The sequence below is a fragment of the Salarias fasciatus genome, chromosome 3 (genome assembly GCF_902148845.1).
Source record: "Salarias fasciatus chromosome 3, fSalaFa1.1, whole genome shotgun sequence".
Taxonomy (NCBI): domain Eukaryota; kingdom Metazoa; phylum Chordata; class Actinopteri; order Blenniiformes; family Blenniidae; genus Salarias; species Salarias fasciatus.
In genome coordinates this window covers 13,142,684-13,163,618 of record NC_043747.1, presented here as the reverse complement: position 1 = coordinate 13,163,618, position 20,935 = coordinate 13,142,684, and the positions used below count along the sequence as shown (strand labels likewise).

At 42.1% G+C, this 20,935-nt stretch overlaps 1 protein-coding gene across 3 annotated transcripts; it reads left to right on the top strand.

Annotated features, from left to right (window-relative positions):
- Positions 1-1,127: 1,127 nt before the first annotated feature.
- synpo2a (synaptopodin 2a) lies at positions 1,128-20,787 on the top strand. Of its 3 annotated transcripts, none has more exons than XM_030085714.1 (5): positions 1,128-1,301; positions 7,687-7,838; positions 9,417-10,201; positions 11,848-14,708; positions 18,636-20,787. In XM_030085714.1, exons 1-5 carry the CDS (start codon positions 1,194-1,196, stop codon positions 19,212-19,214), a joined length of 4,485 nt encoding a protein of 1,494 aa, XP_029941574.1. In that variant the 5' UTR covers positions 1,128-1,193; the 3' UTR covers positions 19,215-20,787. The 3 variants fall into 3 exon arrangements, with proteins under 3 accessions (XP_029941574.1, XP_029941573.1, XP_029941572.1); XM_030085713.1 differs by having other exon boundaries at positions 11,848-14,768; XM_030085712.1 differs by lacking the exon at positions 18,636-20,787 and having other exon boundaries at positions 11,848-18,246.
- Positions 20,788-20,935: the final 148 nt, after the last annotated feature.

Sequence of the window (20,935 nt, the reverse complement as noted above, 5' to 3'; positions counted from 1 at the left end):
TACTATTTCAAGCAAAATTAGGTAAATTTGTTACCTCAATGCCCTCTAAATCTTTTGTGTATCCATGTATCTATCCATCCATCCATCCATCCATCCATCTTCTATATCACTATCCTATTCAGGGTAGTAGAAATAGACACACATGCACTCACACAAACACAGACACACACTCACACCTAATGAATTTGGGGTCACCAATTAACCTCACACATGCATGTTTTCTGGACAGTGAGGACACCGGAAAACATCCAAACTCACACAGAACGACCCAGTCTCTGCTCCACCATGTGAGCCCTTCAAATAACATGTGTTTCAAAATATCAACAGCAAAGTCATTAAAATGAGCAGAATACAAGGGATTCTTACATTTGTACAGGATAATACCATTGGAATTGTGCAACACTTGATTCAGCCTTACAAAAAAATGTCCAAATAAGTTGCACAAGAAATTGATAGGATAAACAAAAAGCCAATGAAATGCACATAGCTTGGAGAGACACCTGCTTAATAAAAGTGGAAAAAAGATAGACAAGGACATAAAATAAGAGATAATACTGTCATGGAATGAAATGACAACAGGAATTTAAAAATCCTATCAATAAATAAAGTTGCACAATGTTTTATCTGTGTGTCTTATCCTTAAATTATCAAGATAATTCTACATTTATATGTAATGAGAGTAGTCACATGTATTATTTGGACTTCATACAGTTAATACATCTCTGCTACATTTCTGTTGCCACATTTCCTTTGGGCATCACCAGAGATCAAAGGTCATGAAAGCCTTCAAAGTGATGAGGATTGCAGAGATTATGTGAATTTATAAATATGTAACATCTCATTCTATGAAAGGTATTGCTGTTGATATTTATTGATGTTTGTAGATATTTGTCAACTGGCTGTTTACTCACTTCATTAGGATGCAACACTTCCAGGGAATGTTACACACGAGCGTAAATTCCGAGGTTACTCGAGCTCACTCATTTTTTTTTTTTTAAACCACCAGTTGCACGCGACGCCTGCAGGCGGGCCCTGTGCGCCGTGACGTCTCCGAAACGGGCCGGACTCGGATGATGGGGATTATACAGCGGTGCAGCGGCGCTTTTTTGGTTGTTGTGAAGTGCTGCTGGTCGCGGCCGACGGCTCCATGAGCGCTCCGTGGAAGTTTGGCTGAGGAGGCGCGTGCAGCGAGCATGGGCACCGGGGATTACATCTGCGTGACGCTGCGTGGGTGCGCGCCCTGGGGATTCACCCTGCGGGAGGGCGAGGGGGACACCTACATACCATTCCTGGTTTCACAGGTGAGATGTCCGGTTGCATTTGTAAAATAAATACGCAGAACATAGCGGGATTCTACTTCTTGTAACTGATGATCATGCAAAACATTTTTTTTTAATTAAATTGAGGATGTTTGGAATAACTTGAGTTCTATTTATAGTAGGAGAGAGCTGAACCGGAGCTGTGCGTGTCGCAGAATTTTTTGTGCGTTGGCCGTGTTTTGGTGAGAGATTCCTCAGCACCCTTATATGGTCAAGGCCGAGAGAGTGTGAAGCTGAGGGCAGTGTGATCTGTTATCACTCACTAAGACTTCAGCAACAAAGCAAAGCATTTCTTTTGGCCGGTAACTCACCTGCAGAGTAGAAGGTCCTGTCCTGAAAGTTAATGCAAAGAGCTGTCACTCAAGTTCAGCTGTCATAATAATGTGCAGATGTTACTTCAACTTTTAAATACAGGGGGGGAAATGACAATAAGATAATTCCAGGATTTGTTGTGCTTTATTCTGTATGTTGTCATGGAATAAGGATGTATTGTGATGACAATTTGAGGTGAGGTTTCTGCTTGACACTTTAGATTCACTTTTTATACTTTCATCCACTTGTTGCAAGCAAAATGCAGCTATTGCTGAAAACATCATTTTGTTGAAAATCATTTAGAGTTAACTCAAGGTGTTTTTTTTATCTGAAAAATATATGTGCAGACACACGTTTAAGGTATAATTACAAGGCATAATTGGCATTAGAAAGCTTGGTTTAAAGCATTAATATGACTGAAACAAGGAGGCAGGAACTAATAATAAAAGAAAAATACAAGAGAACATATAATATAGATATGCAGTTTAAGCAGTCAATCAATGGATATCTGTGTAAATGGTGAAAGCATTGGCCTCATTATTTAAAATACATGCATTTGGATGTATATATGTGAAATCCTTACAGGGAAATGTGATGCAGCAGTAGTCGTTTTCTCATAAATGTTGTGTTTTGTTGTATTTTACAGCATCTGTATATTGGCAGAAGAAAAAGCTAGGTGTCCTTACTGTCGAGGGTTGCCGTGGCTCTATATATGGTATCCTAACTCATGCTGGTGACGGCTCAGGTTGTACAGATCACTCGTCAACTTGTCGTCCAAGCAGTGAATGTGTAAATATTTTTCTTGAGCTGCATTCCTGCAACTTCAAAGCTTCAGAGACTCTGAAAGCACCGGCGGAGCCCTCCAACGCTTCACCTGCTTCCAAATCACAATTGTTATGTTCATTCCTGACTTTTACTGTCATTTTTACCTATATAGACAATTTATGTGTGTCTGTGTTTGAGCACGTGCCTGTGTGTGTGTGTGTGTGTGAGCATTAAAAGAGTTTTTACAGCTAAATCCCATACAGTCATAGCAAATAAAATCCTGTTAATGTACATTATAAAAACACACCGTAAAGTCTCACGCAGTATAGAAAAGTTATTGCACATGAGCTCATATAACCCTCACCGGAGAGCATGCCAAAAACAGCAACTGCAGCAAAACAATGATGATAAGTCTCAGTTGTCACTCTTCACATTGAAGGATTCCCCGCTACTTTGTATGCCTCTTCAGGTTTTAATGTTCTTGAGAAACTTAATTGCTTAAATTTAGACATAAATGTGCTTTTTATAGAACAGGGTCGTCGCTGAAGTCTTCTCATGTGTTACATAAGACTCTTGTGAACACACTGCATTAAAAGAATGGGCCTAATAAAGCGAAGCGGCTACATGTGGTGGATGTGCCACAGGACATGCGGGCTTCTCAGTCTACCTCATCTGGAAGGCATAACTCTGAGCATACCTTCAAACTCGTCTCTTGTGGGAAGACAGAGAGCCAAGTGTGTTAGTTTTTAAAAAAGAAGTCCGAAAACAAACATGCCAAGATCACGACAGATGCTCCAAAGCTACAGGCTCTCATGTCAGATAAACTGTGTTTTATAAAGCTTCTGTAGTGGGAACCGTGGTTTGTTTTGTGAGGAGAAGTGATTGTTCTGTGTACTGACTAGCAGTGCAGTGTCAGAGCACGGGGTATCCACTCCTAAAAGGTTCTTTCCATATAAGGGAGCTTGTATTTTTCTTCTCATTTTGGAGTCTTGGCTTCAGTTCAAAGTTGGTGAGGTCACTTTATTTTTAAAGTTGCAGAAACTACACAATGCAGCTCTCCACGAGGAAAACTGCCGTGATTTATGAGAACACCAGTGATTTCTTAGAAAACAACTACACATCACCTCATACGTCATATTTTCAGGAACCCGAACAGGAGGCGTTTCGGTCTATTTACAGAGGTATGCCATCCTGGTGTTCAGCCTGTCTGCATGCCGAGCAGTTGTGGAGCAATAAATGATAAAGAAATCTTAATTTTTGTGACATTCCTAGGGTTTCAGAAACATCCCACGAAGATTGGGTTTGATTTGATTCCCATATGTTCAGTTTGCATTCATAGATAGAATAATTTGCTTTCTATGTTGGAACATTCACAGAGCAGAAAGCGCTCTTGTTTCTGATGCTCCGGGCCTAATAGTTCACCATAGGAACCTTATTAAGCTGCCAAGCAATCAGCAAAATGCCACCGCCTCCATCATTCTTTTCCCCTCAGCTAAACAAAGTGCTCCACAGCTCTTTCTGTCACTGCAATTCTGGCCTTGTGCTTCCCAGAAAAAAATAAAACATTTCCAGTCAGCACCTGGGAGAAAGCAGCGACCGGAGGTGATGACTGTCACTGCTGTCCCAAAATCATCCAACAAGCCGACGCCATGGCTTCACCGGCTGTGTTTTCAAAGCTGTGTTAGATATGAAGCGAAAGTTATTGAACGCAAACTGTAACTATAAAAAAAAAACTGAAACTACTACTTAGTTAAGTATAGTATTGTGGGTTTTTTTAATTTCTTATTGTTCTATCTCCCTCTGCAAACCACACAGTGGTACAAAGACATCAGTCTTAGCAGCTAGTGTTTTAGTTATTGCTGTGGATGCATTTAATTTGTAATCCATTGTGTTTTTTTCAGCATATCTTGAAATTATGCTATCAAAGTGGGAAATGAAACTGTACGTGGAATCATTCCAAAAGCCTGTTCTGACCCTCAACATTAAAGTCTGTTTAGAACAAAACTCTTATTGATGGAGGAAATGTTTTTACTCAGTGTGCAACTGTGGATGCAACTGAATATTTTGACAGAAAAACACAAATTATTACTGAATGCAGACTGTTTGTGGATTTGGAACCATGCCAGAAAAACGATTGGAAGGTTCTATATTTGCAAAGTGTTGCAAGGTCTGAAGAGTAACAAGCAAAATGGAGCATTCATCCGTTTTTAAGTGCTTTACAACTGTGACTCACGTGGGCTGGAGCTGTTCTCAGTTGACTATTGGTGAAGACAAGACACATCCTGGACAGGCCCCGTCCAGCACAGGGAGACAAAAACACACATATACAGTATGTAGGAGTAGCCTTGTGTGTGATGTGGCTAAAAACTAAACAACGAAATATTGAAATAGAAAAAATACAATGCATTAAAAAATAAATTCAAATGAAAACAGTTTCAACTCTGGCTTACCTCTGGACATCCTCTCTGCTGAGTCAATGAAGACATTCAGTGGAAATCCTCCCACATGGTGTGAGCATTACCTGCGAGGCAGCTGGAATATATTTACCTGAAACGTGAAAACATAATTGTTGAAAGCTGTGAGAGGCAGGAACTGCCCTGAGCCACGCAGACGCCTCATGCACTCTTGTTTCCTGTGATTTTCTGTTGTGTTTGAGACCATTGGACAGATCATTTGAAAATGGGTTGCCCAGACGTACAGTGCTGTTTAATTACGCCCCCTTCTTAATGTCAGCAGTCAATGTGATAATGAGGGCAATCATTTTGGGAAGCACTTTATTTGGAAAATGGGGCCGAGAATGTTTAAACTCGCTCCTTCCGTCGCCTCCCAGAGAGTTTCCCTGTCGTCTCTTTCTGCATGTTTAGAATTTACCTTGTCTTTACAAGTCGCACACCACAAACAGAACCGAGACACCAGATGGACTCTGCCTCCTTTGATTGTTTCCCGACTGTGTAATGTTCGAGTTGCGAGGTGAAGCAATGACAAACGTTTCCCCTCCTTTTTTGGAACGTGGGTGGCTGCTTTGGCATTCCTGACAAAACCATCTTCCCCGTAGTGAGGTGAGTCCCTGTGGACAGACACTCTGACGGCCTTATAGGGCTTTTTGTGCACTCTCTAAACTCTTAAAACTGGAGGTGGATCTCAAACCCACCAGCTCTATAATGTAACTCGTAAAGTTTTTTTTTGTATACATGGTGAGGAAGGCCCATTTTACGGCCCTGACTGTTGCTTATATTTGTCTCAGATGTAAGTCTTTTCTGTGTGGTGGCCTTGGTATTAAGGAGCTGGATTATTGTAGAGTTTTACTGTTTCTAACAGATCAAACTTCTGAATTCATTTCTGGAATGCACACTATCTCTGTAATAGATGCCTCTATATGATGCATTAACTGTGTGTTATCTTTTTTCATATTTTTCAGGGTTTCCTTCTTCCTCCATGAGCAGTAAAACAGGTGCATACTACCATCTAGTGGTTAAATGGCTTTACTGCAAGTGAAGTGTGAGGAGAAGCAGTTTTGAGCCAGATTTTACTGCAGCGATGCTTGACTGGAGGAACAAGAGATTATGATTTGTGTTATTGCAATAAGTACATTCAAAAATAGTGCATGCTAGTTTCAAATTCTTCTCCTGAAATCAAAATTTAAGTTTGTATGACTACTCAAATGTATTTGCATCAACCAGCTAAATAAAGAAAACAAGTTGGTGGTCTGGTTAATTAATTGAACTTGTCACCTTTGCAAAGCTGTCAAAAACTGTAAAATGATGCATTGATCCTTGAGGATAGGGATCAAGCATATGGCCCACGGACCAAAAACAGTCCGTCTGCAAGTAAAATCTACTGAGAGAATCTTAATAAAAGTGACAGCTGTTACTAATGTGTTTCCAGAAGAGTGAAGTGTAAAAAAAAAAAGGAGCACATATCCATAACACTCAGAACTGAATCCAAGAGATCAGTGATGCTGAAATCTGTATTTTGAGAGTGGATTTGTAAAAGGAAGGCAGAACTTGTTCTTTTGACAGTTTGCTGTATTCTACACCAGGAGCCCTCATTAGAAATGACATGATGTTGACTCAGAATATCAAACCTGTTCTTTTTTTTTTTGGAAACTAAATGAAATAAGTGTTTCCGCCCATTCACATATCAGTGCTTATGTACAATAAAACAAAAGGCTTGTCCAAAAATCTTTTTTTTTAGATCATTATTATATGCTACGGTTTAACAGATCTGCTCACTCGAGACGAAATTGAGCTGCAGCAAAACTAATTTGACACCCCTGCTTAAGCAGAATAAGTGCAGTTGCAGGCAGACACGTAGAGGCATGACTTTTTAATGTTCAGAGTATTTTCAATGTTTTCATGCAGTTTTGTTTCAGTCTTTTGGCTGGCAAAGGAGTAGCATCGCTGAAATTCATATTCTGTAAGGTGTTGAAAGTGCTGCGAGCCTCATGCATTTGTTATATTTACTAAACATCTTCACATATTTCTTGAAAACATATCCTCTAATTGCACAGTACTCAAGCAATAATTCATCCCCCCCCAGCTGTATAAGTGGCCTTTTGTGCAGAATTTATGAGCTATTTCTCCTTATTAAATCCTTTTATTAATGAACCATTTTATGGGCTTCAGGAACCAATTACAGGAAAATGAAACCATCAGTCATTACTTTAACTGTGTAAAGAGGTGCCCTTTAAATGGATCTGCACAGAAGTGGCCCACAGCTATAATAAGCAGTGTTGGTGTTGAAATTTAAAGACAAAATTGTCCATTTTGATGTGTCTTCTGTAACATTGTTGGTACTTTGTAGTGTGAGTTGTACAAACTGTTGATTCGCTGCTCAATAACATCATGAATATCTATGAAATCTTAATAGTCCAGGCTACAATACCCATCAATAATTGTCATTTTCTTTTATTTATTTTGAGTAAAAGACTCATTTTATTCTACGCAGCTCAGAAGGAATTTTCCCTATACTCAGAGGACTAACAAATGTTATTGTCCTCTTGTTTTTTCCCGGATGAAAATGGATGGCGTGATACTGACCCGTGGATAGGTTTCTGTTTTCTGACCTTAGCAACTGACAACATTTCAGACATGATTTATTTTGGCTTCCTGTAAATAGCTTCACTGTCAGATCTGGGCAATGTGTGAAGGTTAGAGGGCAGCTCTAACACTTGGGGCATCCCCACTGTACAGCTGCTCGTGTCCTTTGTCTGAGTCTGCACTTCCCTTTATTTGTGCTCTTGCTGTGGACAGTGATCTCACTGTGCCCTTTTGAATTGTCTCTCCCGCAGGTGGAGGAGGACGGTCGCGCCTTCCTGGCTGGAGTACAGGACGGCGATGAGGTGGTGTCGATCAACGGGGAGCCGTGTGCCGATCTCACCCTCGCGGGAGCGTTTGCGCTCATCGACGCTTCCATTGACTGCCTGCAGTTGCTTGTTAAAAGGTAGTTCAAGAACCCAAGTCAAAATGTAGAAAGAAATACGAGAACTTTTCTGATGCTCAGCAGAAACATCTTACATAACATAAATATATTGAACAGAAGTGAGTAATACTTATGCCTTGGCCTTCCAAACTCTTTCAAGTGGTCCCCGTTCAAGAATTAATTCCACCACTGTTGTAAGGTCGGGTTAATTGGTTCCTTCAAATTGCCCATAGGTGTGTGACTGATGGTCTGTCTCTTTGTGTCAGCCCTGTGATTTACTGGTTACTCGTCCAGGGTGAACTCTGAGTTTTGCCCATTGTCAGCTGGAATCAGTTCCAGCTCCCTCCGACCCTGACTTGAATAAATTGGACATAAAAGATGGATGGATGGACAGTCATGATGTGGTTTTCAACTAAACTTCTCCCGCTTCTCTCTTGCCAGATTTACAGTTTGTGAAATATAGTGAAACACAAAGCACTTTTGCTACACTTCGAAGTGTGTGTATCACGAAAGCTGAGCCTTGCCTTACTGTAGGCCCTTAATGCTCACAGACGCAGTACAAACTTATTATTGCACCATTGTATTAGCATTTAGATAGCGTGTTGTTTTATGAGCAGTGCCTTTTTTTGCATAACTTACTGAATCACCGACTGTCTCCATTTGCACGCGCCTCTGAGTCTGTCTGTGCTGTAGTGACGTGATGTGATTCTGGCCTGCCGACCTTGCAGCCAGCTTCGTCAAGGTGTTACAGATTTGTGTGTCTGATTGGCATGCGGCTGCTCAGCCGTTTCTCAGCTGGCAGTGCCAGTCTATATTTCAGGATGACAAGTCTTCAGATAATGCTGAGTGTTCCTTTATAAGGCTCAATTTAAACTACCTCCGGTTGGAGGGTTATCATAATGTTTCTCATTGTTGCTCCATGTTTGCTCATAGCAGAAGTTCTCTGCAGGTTTAACTGTGTTGATAATATTAGTATCCATGCATACAGATTTTTAGTCTGCAGTTTTTCCACATGCACTTAAAAAAATATATTTCTTTAAGTTTACTTGATGTAAATTCAATAACTGCAGCCACAGATAGTAACAATCTGTTATTCTGCTCCAGTCTGACCTTGACAATAGAAATTAGGCGAAGTGACGCTTAAACGTGATTACTTTCCACTTCGGTGCCCTGACCTTTTTTGATTAACTTGCTGCGCGAAGATTAAATCCACTTGATTGCTCTGACAACTTCAGCTGCACAAGAGAGGCTATGGTTCGATAGCTGCAGTAATTACTTATTGGCATGCCGTTGCATGTAAATGATCAAAACAGATTTGTGTGGACATTCTCTCTGCTGCCTTTGTATAGAAATATAAATTAACTATATGACAGTTAGTCAAAGTTAGACACTGTGAAGAAACGGCAGGGATTCTGCCTGATCTGATGTTAGTTGCAGCTGATTTAACAGGTGTATTCAAACACTACAGTTACCCGTTTATCAGTGTGCTGGCTAAAAAAAAAACTCTAAAAAAAATGCCATAATCAGTTAATGATTAATTATGAATCAACACCCATTTGCTGCACTGCTCATTGGTGTTTTCTCCCTCTGCTCTAAAAGATACCACTCCATCCCCGCTGAGGACTGTGAATCAGAAGGTGAGAGGGCCTCTTCTGGTGAGCCTGTGGAGACCACCACCCTCCATATCTTCTCCGAAAAACAAAGGTCCCAGATCCCAAGGGAACTCTACATATCTGAGTCCCAAAATGACGCCTCCGATGGAGAGTTTGACAGCAACACAGAACTCCAAAAGGGGCCGCAGCTACTTTGGACTCAACTTCATCATCCCTCGTCTGAAGATGAAGAAGACCTGAAGCCTGATTTTCAGAAAAACAGTGAGCAGGTGCTGGGGAGCTTCTCCCCCGGGGGCATGGTCGAGGTCCAGGTGTCCTTTTCCGATCAAACCTTGGATGATGTTGGTTGTACCTCTCTGGGGAGTGCCCATGGGGTCGAGGGTGAACTCTCAACGAAGGAGACAGTTTGCAGTCTGCATACCACCACGGCGCACCATGTCCCGTCCTCTGTCAGAGAGCCGCTCGGCCAGCATGGAGTGGTGGTCAGCTCCCCTTCCATGCTGGGGCAGGTGGAAGTCATTCTGCAGCAGTCGGTGGGAACAGGGAGGGGCACTGAGGCTGTGGGAGGCCCCAGGGTCAGTGAAAGTGTTGGCTCTCAAAGTGAAGAAGAAGAAGAAGAAGGAGGAGGAGGAGGGCACAGCGGGGGTGTTCCTGGGTCTTTTACGGTCTCATTCGATGTTCCCTCAGAGGAGGGGGCTCCAGCAGAAGAGCAGGACTCTGATTCGGAGGGGGATCAAGACAAACCCAACAAGCATCGTGCACGGCACGCCAGTGAGTACCTCTGGATTATTTCCATTTGTAATTTCCTGGTGTAATTCCTATTCTCACATGGTGTATGTGTCACTGTATGGAGAAAAATAGTCTATTTTTAAGGAATAGTCTGCAAACGTAAATTCCATTTGTCAACATGTGTGCATTCCAAAGCCTCATGTCCGGTGTGTGTACACCTCAAAATAGTATCTCACTGCAGTTGGAGGTTGGAGGAGGGTGCTCATTCATATGATACATCTCGGTCTACTTAGAATAATGATTGAGCCAATGTAACAGTAGAAAAGGACATTGTTTATATGACAGAATAGGCTAAAATATAAATAATAATAATTAAAAAAAGAAAATTCATGAAGACAGATCTTAAGATCTTGAACTACCCTGAAGAAGCATAATAGTGAATATGGATACTGAGGTGTCTCTCTGAGCTGCGTAGATGACATAAAAATAACACGAGCACGCTGATGATGCTTGCAGAAGTGGCCCTTTGACAGACACCAGCAAGTGCTTCCCTTAGACGGTTACCTGATCCTTTCAAGCTGAGTGCTTTAACTGAGCTAAAATAGTGAGTCTGTTGCTCACTCCCGCTGTCTCCTCCACCTTCAGGTTAGTCTTGCAAGAATATTACCAAACCTTCTGATTTACCTTGCTTTATTGGACTGTTTGAAAATGGTTATGGGGTGTGATATCTGTCATTGGATTTTCATTTGTGTCAACAACTATGATTGATTTAGAGAGAATGGAGTTTTTATTTTTAAATGGGCAGCATGTCAAGTTACAGATAAGGACTGGAAAAGACGCTGTAGTTCAGGCAAATTTATTGCATGTGGGTGACCTATCTTTAATCTTCTCAGCTCCTATTCCTGGTTACTTTATGGGAATGAATAACAGATTTAATGTAGTGCATTCTCTGTGAACAAATGGGACTATTAGACATGTGTCACAGCATTTTATTACCGCTTTATGAGTTGATGTTGCATGATCAATTAAATGAGCACATTTTAGAGGAATACTGCTACAAATATATGATGTATGTAGCTAGAGGTTGATAAATGTGTTGTGTAAACTGAGCACATGCATCCTGGATAATTTTCATGTTAAAGAATCTGTCATTGACCTACTTTACGTGCTGTTGCATGTTGGAAGTGGCTCAGTCACAGAGATTGTAGTATTAATATTTTGGTGTCACTGCTGTTTGTGCTTCAACTTTGATCAGTGGATTTATTTTTAAAAGTTATTATTTTCATGAGGCCACTAAGTTTAAAATATTTCAAAGAGATAAACGTGTAAGCACTTTAGATTAGACTTAACTCAATAAAGCTTGCATCATTTGTTTTGCTGCCAATATTAGCCACCATGTGACAAAAGCTGCTTTTTTTTCCATTCATAATTTTAGGTAAATAAGTTAACTGCGATTAGAATCAGAAAGTCAAACAGTGACTAAGGACTGCCTTGAACTTGAAAAAAAAGTTCAAATAAAATCAGCATGAAGGCCTATGGAGTGCTTTCAAGATACTTTTTTTTGTTTGTTTTTTACAAAATATGCAGATCAAATGGTTTTCTATTTCTAATATTTTTTTAAAGAAAAAGAAAGCTTAGTCTAAGCTGTTTCTAAATAAAAAAACTCTCTCTTTTCCTTCTCCATGCAGGACTCAGGCGTAGTGAGAGTCTGTCTGAGAAACAGGTGAAGGAGGCGAAATCCAAATGTAAACGTATCGCTCTCCTTCTTACGGCTGCCCCATCCAACCCCAATAACAAGGGGGTTTTGATGTTCAAAAAGCATCGTCAGAGGGCAAAGAAGTACACACTTGTGAGCTACGGCACTGGAGAAGACGAGCCAGAGTACAGCGACGACGAGGACGAGGAAAGCGGAGACGACAAACCACAAATCCCCACTATTGAATTCACCCTTGAAGCTCCCAACGGCTCTATAGACAAGCATCTTCTTCCTAATGCCAACAGTAGCAGGGGTGTGCTAACATTAAACTGGGATAAGGGCCTCCTTGAAATTGAGAGGAACTTGAACAATCAAACTGAGATGGAATGTTTGCCAGAAACCAAGGGAAAGGGTGCAGTGATGTTTGCCCAGCGGCGTCAAAGGATGGATGAGATATCCGCAGAACATGAAGAGCTTAGGCGACAAGGGATTCCTGTGGAAAGTGTGCAAGAGACAGAAAAGAAGATATTGGAACACTCCTATATGCAGGCCTCAACAGAGGGACATGCCTACATGGATGTAAACATGCACCAACAAAGTCAACAAAATTATCAGCAATATCAGGAACAGCAATATTATGAGCAACAGCAGAACTACCAGCAGCAGCAACAGTACCAACAACAGTATCATCAACAGCAGCAACAGCAGTATGAACAAAGTCAGTATCAGCAACAGCAAATTCATCAGCAGCAGCAAATTCATCAGCAACAAGCATACCATCAAGAACAACAACACATGCAGCAATACTCTTCAAACATCAACGGCACAGTCCAGCATCAGATGAATGAAATGCAGAGTTCTTTGAGCAATCGCACTGCAAAGCCTTTCTCAGTTGGAAACATGGCCGCTACTCCTTTCACTCTTGCAATGAGTGGCACCAGTCAAGATTCTGCGGGGCAAGGGGAGCAGATAGCTTCCCGTGATGAACGCATCTCTACTCCTGCTATTAAAACAGGGTTTTTGTCAGATGCAAGGAAGAGGGGCACCGGCAAGCCTATGTTTACATTTAAGGAAGCCCCAAAGGTGTCACCTAACCCAGCATTGCTGAACCTGCTCAACAGGAATGATAAAAAGGGTTTTGAGTCAGGACCTGAGGAGGACTACCTTAGTCTTGGAGCTGAGGCTTGTAATTTCCTCCAGTCACAAAGACTTAAACACAAAAATCCTCCACCAGTTGCTCCAAAGCCTGTGATCAATCCCAACTGTCCTCCTTGGTCCCCACAGATGGAAGCGGCCACCCAGGACATGCCTCAGTGTGCTGAAAATAGTCTATCCACACCTGCTGTAGCCCCCACCGCTGAGGCAATTCCGACACCAGAACTAGAGCCAACCCCTGCCCCCGCACCTGCCCCAGAGCCCTCTCCCCCTCCTGCACCCCAGGAAACTCCCGCCAGCACAATGGCAGAACAGCACACATGGACTCCCCCAGAGCCTGAGTCTCAACAGCAGCCTCTACAAGCACCAGCTCAGGAGGCAAATGGTCATTTGAGTTCAACTCTGCAGCCCGAGCCTTCTCCTGTGACTTCTTGGGGTGAAAGTCAAGCTCAAGTTCAACAACAGTCATCTTCCAGTTCTTGGCAGCAAGCTCAAGTGCAGCCCCAAGACCCACCTCCAAGACAGTCCCCAACACAGCCACCTTGGGTAACGCGCCAGTCTTCTCAGAACCAAGCACAGCTTCAACAGCCTACAAATACCTGGAACCCACAAATTCAGCCATCATGGGCTGAGCCTCGAGCGCAACTACAGCCTCAGTCACAGGTTCAACCATCTTGGACACACCCTAATGAGCAGCAACACCTGCAACAAATACAGCCTACTTGGGGTCAAACTCAAGAACCAATGCAGCAGCAACCCCAAAGCCCATGGACACAGCAATCACAAACAGACTCTCAACCACAACCACCATGGGTAGAACAACCCCAGAAAAAAGCCCAAGCACAACCTCCTTGGGTCCAACAAGTCCAACCAGAGTCCCAGCCCCAACCACAATGGGTCCAGCAACCACAGCATCAGCCTCTGCCACAATCATGGTCACAAGCCCAAGCACCAGGTCAACCTCAACCTCCTTGGGTGACAGCTCAGCCTCAACAACAGCAGCAACCTTCAATAAACGCATGGCCTCCAACACAACCACAAGCTCAAGCTCATGCTCAGCCACCTTGGATCCAAGGATCACAAGCACAACCTCAAGCACATTCTCAAGCACAGCCTCAAGCCAGCTTAAATCCATGGGCACCAGTACCTGCCCAGGCTCAATCGCAACCTCCGTGGGCTCAACCCCCTCCAGAACATGGCCAGCATTCTTGGGGCCAAGAACAAGCTCAGGCCCAGAGTCAGCCACCTTGGGTTCAACCAGCTCCACACCAGCCTACACAACAGTCAAACTGGCAACAGCCCACGTCAAACACTCCACCACAACCACCAATGAATACATGGTCCCCAGCTCAAGCACAGCCCCAGACGTCTGTGAATACTTGGACACCTTCGTCACAGCAAACACCTGTCAGTGTTCCAACCCCAAATATTCAACCTTCGCCAAAACCTTGGCAAGCACCTCAAAATGCCCCACAAAACAGGGTTCCTCCTCCACCACCACAGCGATTGCACTCTTTTACTGTTGGTCAAAGAGTTTCATCTCCTGTCAACCCAATGGCCACCGTCTTAAACCCATCATCTGCAGGCCCTGCTTTTGAAATGCCAGTCGTCCGAGGGAAAGGAGCTGATATGTTCGCCAAAAGGCAGTCTCGCATGGAGAAGTTTGTTGTCGACTCTGAGACTGTGGAAGCAAACAAGGCAAGCCGTTCAACGTCGCCAGCTGCTTCCTTACCGAATGAGTGGAAATATACTCCAAATGTACGTGCTCCACCTCCACGAGCATATAATCCTATCCAGTCACCATCTTATCCCCCAGGAGCAACAAAGCAGCCTCCTTCAAGTAGCCCTTCAACCAAAGCAAAGAAAAACAAAGAGAAACAGAAGCCTGCCCCTAAACCCCTTAATGTTATAGATGTTATGAAACACCAACCCTATCAGCTCAATTCTTCACTCTTTATATTTGGCCCAGAGGCTGCCAAGCCTCCTGCACCCAAACCAAGCTCACCTCCAAATCCACCTTGTGATAATCAACCAGTTGAATATGAGCAAATGGCACCCGTCCAGCCTACTGGACCATTTAGTGGCCCGTACCCTCAACAAGGCTATGGCATGCCAATGCAGCCCATGATGCACGATGGGCACTATCAGCAAAACCAGCCTAATATTTACCCCAACCCAAATCCTTATCAGCAGCCTCCTGGTGTTCCATACCAGCAAGCGTATAACCAACCTTATCAACAACCGGCTCCTCCAGCTTATCATCCCCAAGCCCCTCAGTCCCCAAATGGTCTTTACCAACACCCGCAGGCATTACAGGCTGCTTACCAGCCAGCCCAAAGTCCTCCCTATCTTGCAACTCCCTCCGTACCTTACCAGCCACAGCCCTCCAGTAACTATGTCGCTCCTAGTTTCCCTGTGGCTGCGAGGCCCGACTCTGCATCTGGTGGTAACACTGCAGCTGCTGCTCCAAAGCCTAAGTTCACAGCTAAAAAGAGCTCAGCTCAGGTGTGGAAGCCCACAGCAGCTGATAAAGAGTGATTCTCATAGAATCATGACTTGCCACCTTGAATCAAAGGGTTTGTGCTCCTAAGGTCTGCTGACACGTGGATTATTTTGAGCCCATTAAGTTTTTTCTTGCGGTGACTATGTGCTCTGATTAGTTTTATTGAACAGAGTTTATCTTTTTTGAAAGCCAGACTAAAAGGCATCACTGGCACATTTAAAATTGATATAGGATGTAAGTATATTTATTCTAACATTAAAAGAGTGGATTGCTAAGACTTTTATTGAAATTTTTGCAAATTTATTGAAAATATTCTAAAGTTGATGGTTCGGATGAATGTAGGGAAGCATAGAACTCATTATGGAAAGAAAGACGAGTGGAAAAAATAGAAATTAAAAGAAGCGTACTTGATGGATAAAATGGAAGTTGATTTTATTTTTTAGAAAGAAGAAAATATTAAATAGCTCCTTATATCAAAAGTCAGAAACGAATAAGGACAAAGTAGCTACTGAAATATATGTTTTTTAAAAGTTCTATGAAGTTATTGTTGATTGTGGGAAGGTTGATGGGGCTGTAAAAATTCTGATCAAACAGCTACATTTTAGCTTAGTGATGATGTAGGAAGTGAGTTTTGGCCCATTTTTAGGACATAAATTATAGAAGTTCTGTTTGAAACAGGGAACTGCTCGCCTGTTTGAACACACAATGTTTGACTAGTATTTTTTCTTCAGTGCCTTTCTTGACTTTTATTTTCATATCTCCTACTTAAGCGGGTTAGTTTTATTTTAAGCTTTTTACCAGCTGTTGCATCATGTTAGGCACTATATTTAAACTGCCTCATGAGAGGGAGTACTGAGGTCCAGACCGTCAGCTTAAATTTCAACTCAAGCCAGTAAAAGTTACTACCTTTAAGGCCTTCATACTTTTATCTTCCTGAATAAAGCATAAAGCCCATATCGATGCTGGGACATTTTTCATGGCTCTTTTACTGATACTGATGTTGTATGTATATGGACAAATAAGATTTATGGAAAGTATAACCAACCTGGAAAAATATATTTTTGGTACAGGGCTACTTTTATTCTTTGTGTTTTTTTTCCCCTTCCTTTCCCTTTTTCTTTGTGTGTTTCTTTCTATAGTGCACTTTCTGTATCATTCACTGCAGTGCCATTAAACTGTCTTTCATCCTTGTTTGGTTTTCTTTCTTTTGTCCTTTAAAGCATGCTTTCAGGGTTTCTTCTATTTTCTGTCTCCTTTCATCCTGCTGAATTTCACTACTTCTGCACACGTACCTGAAGTGCTGACAGTTATTGTATATCAGCCCTTCACGTAACACTTTTGTCAATTTTTTTTTACACTCGCAGGTTCAAAACAAAATCAGTTTTCAGCAGTAAAATTAGAAACTGTCCATACTCCATAAAGAACATGTCAGTTATCAGCCAGGTACAACTCATTCTCCAAATGAGCTACTTTTCTAGCCGGTGAGGTGAGTGCTTGTCAAGCACATTCCTGCAGAATGACTACCTGATGATGCATTTTTGAAGGGTATTATTAGATTCCTGACTTTGTTGTGACCTCATTGGTTAATTCTGGACATGGGAGAAGCAAGTGGGCCCCTTCCTGCTGAAATGTATATCCATGTTGTCATGCATTTTCCAAACGGGCAGTGATTTGTTAAGTGGACGTTTTAATATCAAATGGTGCTTTGAGTTGACAGATTTTTTGCAGCTATATCTGGAGAAAATCGATCCCCCTCACGACGTCTTGGACTCATTACGTCTTCATTTCATCCCTTCCTGTTTTTCAGTTTGCTCTCATGACAGTTTCACATTGTAATGTTTTTCTTACTAATTTGATTTAAACACATTTCTAAATTCAAAGCTGTATATTTATATGTATGCATTTATAGCACACATATTAAAGCTTCATGGAGTGATAAACATGCGCTGACACAACAAAACATCTAAAACTTATTACTGTATATTATTTCAGTTTTAATCTGAAGAACGTATAAGGCAGTGCGCTTTACATATAAATAGGCCCTATGACTCGCAAATGCACTTTTTTATGGACTTGTACCCCTGGCCATGCCATAAATCTCCATAAACAGGGCTGTAACATGCCTGCTTATGTGGCCTATTTCCAACATCTGTTCCTGAATGAAAATCTCTCTATGCAAAACATTATGAGCACAATTTATATTGCTCTGCAGCTTTTGTAAGATATACTGTGTGGTCTTCTGCTGAACTGGAGTTTGCATTTACATAAACAATGCAGAAATAGAATCATCTAGAGAATCTGCTTAGTCTGAATGAAAACATGCCCTCAGATTGTCTAGTCATCTGCTCATACATTTATCAAGGTAACACTGTTGAGAACATTTGCAGGTTACCTAATGCCTGAGTCAGCCAAAACTCAAGTCCTTTTTGAGTCATCAAGCATTTATTCCTTTCATGAATGCACTCTGTTGTACTCTCTGTCACCTTTGCCTCATTGCGCCATATGTTGATGGTTCACATCTTCCACCAGATGATGGCAGCACTGCCTTTCCTGCATGTCAGCCATTCTCAACAGACTATTTCTCACATTGGACACTACTTGAGCTGTTGCTTTTTTTCCCCCGCTCTTTGCATTCTTGGTTTTCAAGGGAAGTCTTTTAGTCTTGAGCACTTTGCTCTTCTCGTGTTTTAGCTTAATGTGTTGCTGTCCCACTAAGCAGATCTCATAAAAAGCTGAATTTGGCTTATTGTGAATGCTCATGAGGTCTCATAAGCCATTTGTTCTGAGAAATAAGAGGGCATTTCACTTTGTTTAGATAAATGCCAAAGTGGAGTGGAAGATTAAGCCCCAAAAAAAGTTTTTATATATATTTTCATGGAGCTTATGACAGTTTTCACAGTCAATTTATTTTGCTTGCTGTTCCATTAGTACTTATTTATACATTCCCATGCATAAATGGAGTGCATTTTTTAAAGTGAAATACGAGCTAAAAGCATTACAGCACTTAGAAGTATGTTGAGAAAGAGCTGCTCTGTTTTCCAGGCTGATTTGGCCAAAGAGCCAGTCAGCCAAACAAAAATGAACCCTTACTAAAATAAACATGTCTGGATCCTTCTCTACAGGCGGTTGGCAGGAGCTACTCCCTTTCGCCACCAGCCAGAGTGCCATCCACAGGCCAGAAGTCGACTTCAGCTTCTTCCTCCCCTCGGCCTCCAGCTCGGGCCTCCGCAGCCCCCCCGGCGAAGCAGGCGTCCTCGCTAGAAAAAGGCCACAAGGCCCTAACACCCTGGGAGGCTGCCTCTCGCCATCCCCTGGGCCTCGTAGATGAAGCTTTCACTTTGCAGAACCTCCAGCAATCCCTCGCTTCGAATGTCCGCTTGGCAGCCCAGCGCAAAATGCTTCCCAGGCCTCCAGTAGAGTGGAAGTCCAGGGTTTCGTACCAGGCCCCGCAGAAGACGGGCAGCCAGACTTGGAGTCCAAGCCAGGGCCGCAGTCAGAGCCGGGCTCCCATTCCATCATTCACGCCCCCATCAAGAAGTCCCGTCTCGAGTCCTGCTGGTTACAGCTCCCTGTCCAGACAGTGGCAGCCTCAGAGGTCAAACCTGGGGCCCTCTGTGTCTTCGTCTGAGTGTAAGAGGCCTTTGGGAACACAAGCTTACAAGCCTGTGTATACCGGCAACACATGGGGCTGGAGGCGGTAGGGTGCAACTCAGCCTGAGTGGTTTTTAGTCAGTAAAATGCCGATGCTTGCAGTTCCCATAACACATAGAGCGCAGAAGCATTAATGTGGATGATCTTTTTTACTGGGGTCACCACACTCAGTCATTATAACTTCCATTATAGACTCGGCTGGTTTTTACAACGAATGCTCTTCCCTCACATTCAAAGACAAGACTTAACCCTATGCCATTAAAAAGCCAAAACAACAATATTTTACTTTACAAAAAAGTAATTTAGGGGAACAGTTTGTCACGGTTTTGCTATGGTACTTCATATTTTTAGGGTTTAAGTTTACCTTTTGCAGTTATTTCTTCAGTATGTTTGTGAAATCATTAGCGTTGTATACTGTAATCAAATTTGAAAGAGGCTAAACTTGATTTACACATGGTGATTTTAACAACAATCTTATTTTAGTCGGGTAAATACACTGAAGTGGGCCTGGAGTTCATAAGACGGTGGAAAGAGTATGTTGTAGCGAATGATTATTGAATGAAAATCAATGTACATGTGTTATTTACAGTGTTGAAGAAGATTTGTGATTGTATAACACTTCCTGCCGATCAATTGATCTTTAAAAAAAAAATCTAGAACACAATATTGTCAAGAGAAAATGACTGGATAATCTCAGAGATGAAGCAAAAGAAGAAAAAAACCCTCTTAGTATTTAGGTATTCACTAAGTGTTTATTGCTTCCTTTTAAGGTTTTTGGACGCATGCATTTAGCATGACACTTTTATTTTTCCTTCTTAATTTTAGCTGATTTTTGTTTGATTTTCAAACCGTGAAGCATGGATGGAGTTTGTGTTGCTTTCACAGCAGGAAGTCATTTTCGGTGTCGGAAAGTAATTACCGAAGCATTAGAAATGAGGCTTGAAACTCCTGGAGAGGTTAGCGCCATAACTCGGCATGTTGTGGGCGGACGTATTGTTATGCAACCTGTGATAAGTGAGTTGGATTCACTCATTTGCCAGGTGCATTTTTAATTAGTGCATTAGCGTGTGGACACTAATGGCATGGGGAAAATGTGTCGGACCTTTCAAGTGTCCAACAGTTCGTGCTGTGTGCCGTGGAAACAATCAAGTGATTTGCTGCATTGCAAGTCCACATTATGGGTAAAAAGTAGACGCATTATTGTGACAGATAATGGAGCTTTAAATGGGAGTGAAAGTGGAATTGCTGAATGTTGATAAATCCTTATTATGACCACGGTAATGAATGTTTTAGTTTGTCAGTGGTTCACTGGGAAAAGGAGATTTGCTTATAGAATGTAATGGGATTGTGGCTTAATATCTAGTTTGAGCTTCTGCGAGAGACATGCAAGCTAGTTTGGATTTCCACAGTGTGTACATAATGTTCAAATGTGATTCTCAACAAAATGAAGATTTAAAGCTGCGGGTGTCGTTTGTACTTGCAGCAGCTAATCGATGTCACTTGCTTAAAATCAAACAGCACATATGGTCATGACAACACCAGTAATCAATATCTGTTAGTCGCTGATCGGATATAGATTCCCACTGAGCATTTTGCAAAAATAAAAACAATCAAATCACACAAGTTTTCCAAATTGCACTGTGTTTTTGCTTTTTTTTTGCTCTGACTATTCTGAGCTAGAAACTCTCTGCTCCGGGCCATTTGTTGTTTGCTGTACCATCCCATGAAGCTTCTTGTGTGATGTGTTGTCTTGACTAGTCACTCCATACAC

Bases quoted from the DNA above. Each gene is read 5' to 3' on its own strand.
- synpo2a (XM_030085712.1), top strand. From the start codon at position 1,194: ATGGGCACCGGGGATTACATCTGCGTGACGCTGCGTGGGTGCGCGCCC. The intron at 1,302-7,686 runs GTGAGATGTCCG...TCTCTCCCGCAG, and splicing joins TACCATTCCTGGTTTCACAG to GTGGAGGAGGACGGTCGCGC. The intron at 7,839-9,416 runs GTAGTTCAAGAA...CTGCTCTAAAAG, and splicing joins CTGCAGTTGCTTGTTAAAAG to ATACCACTCCATCCCCGCTG.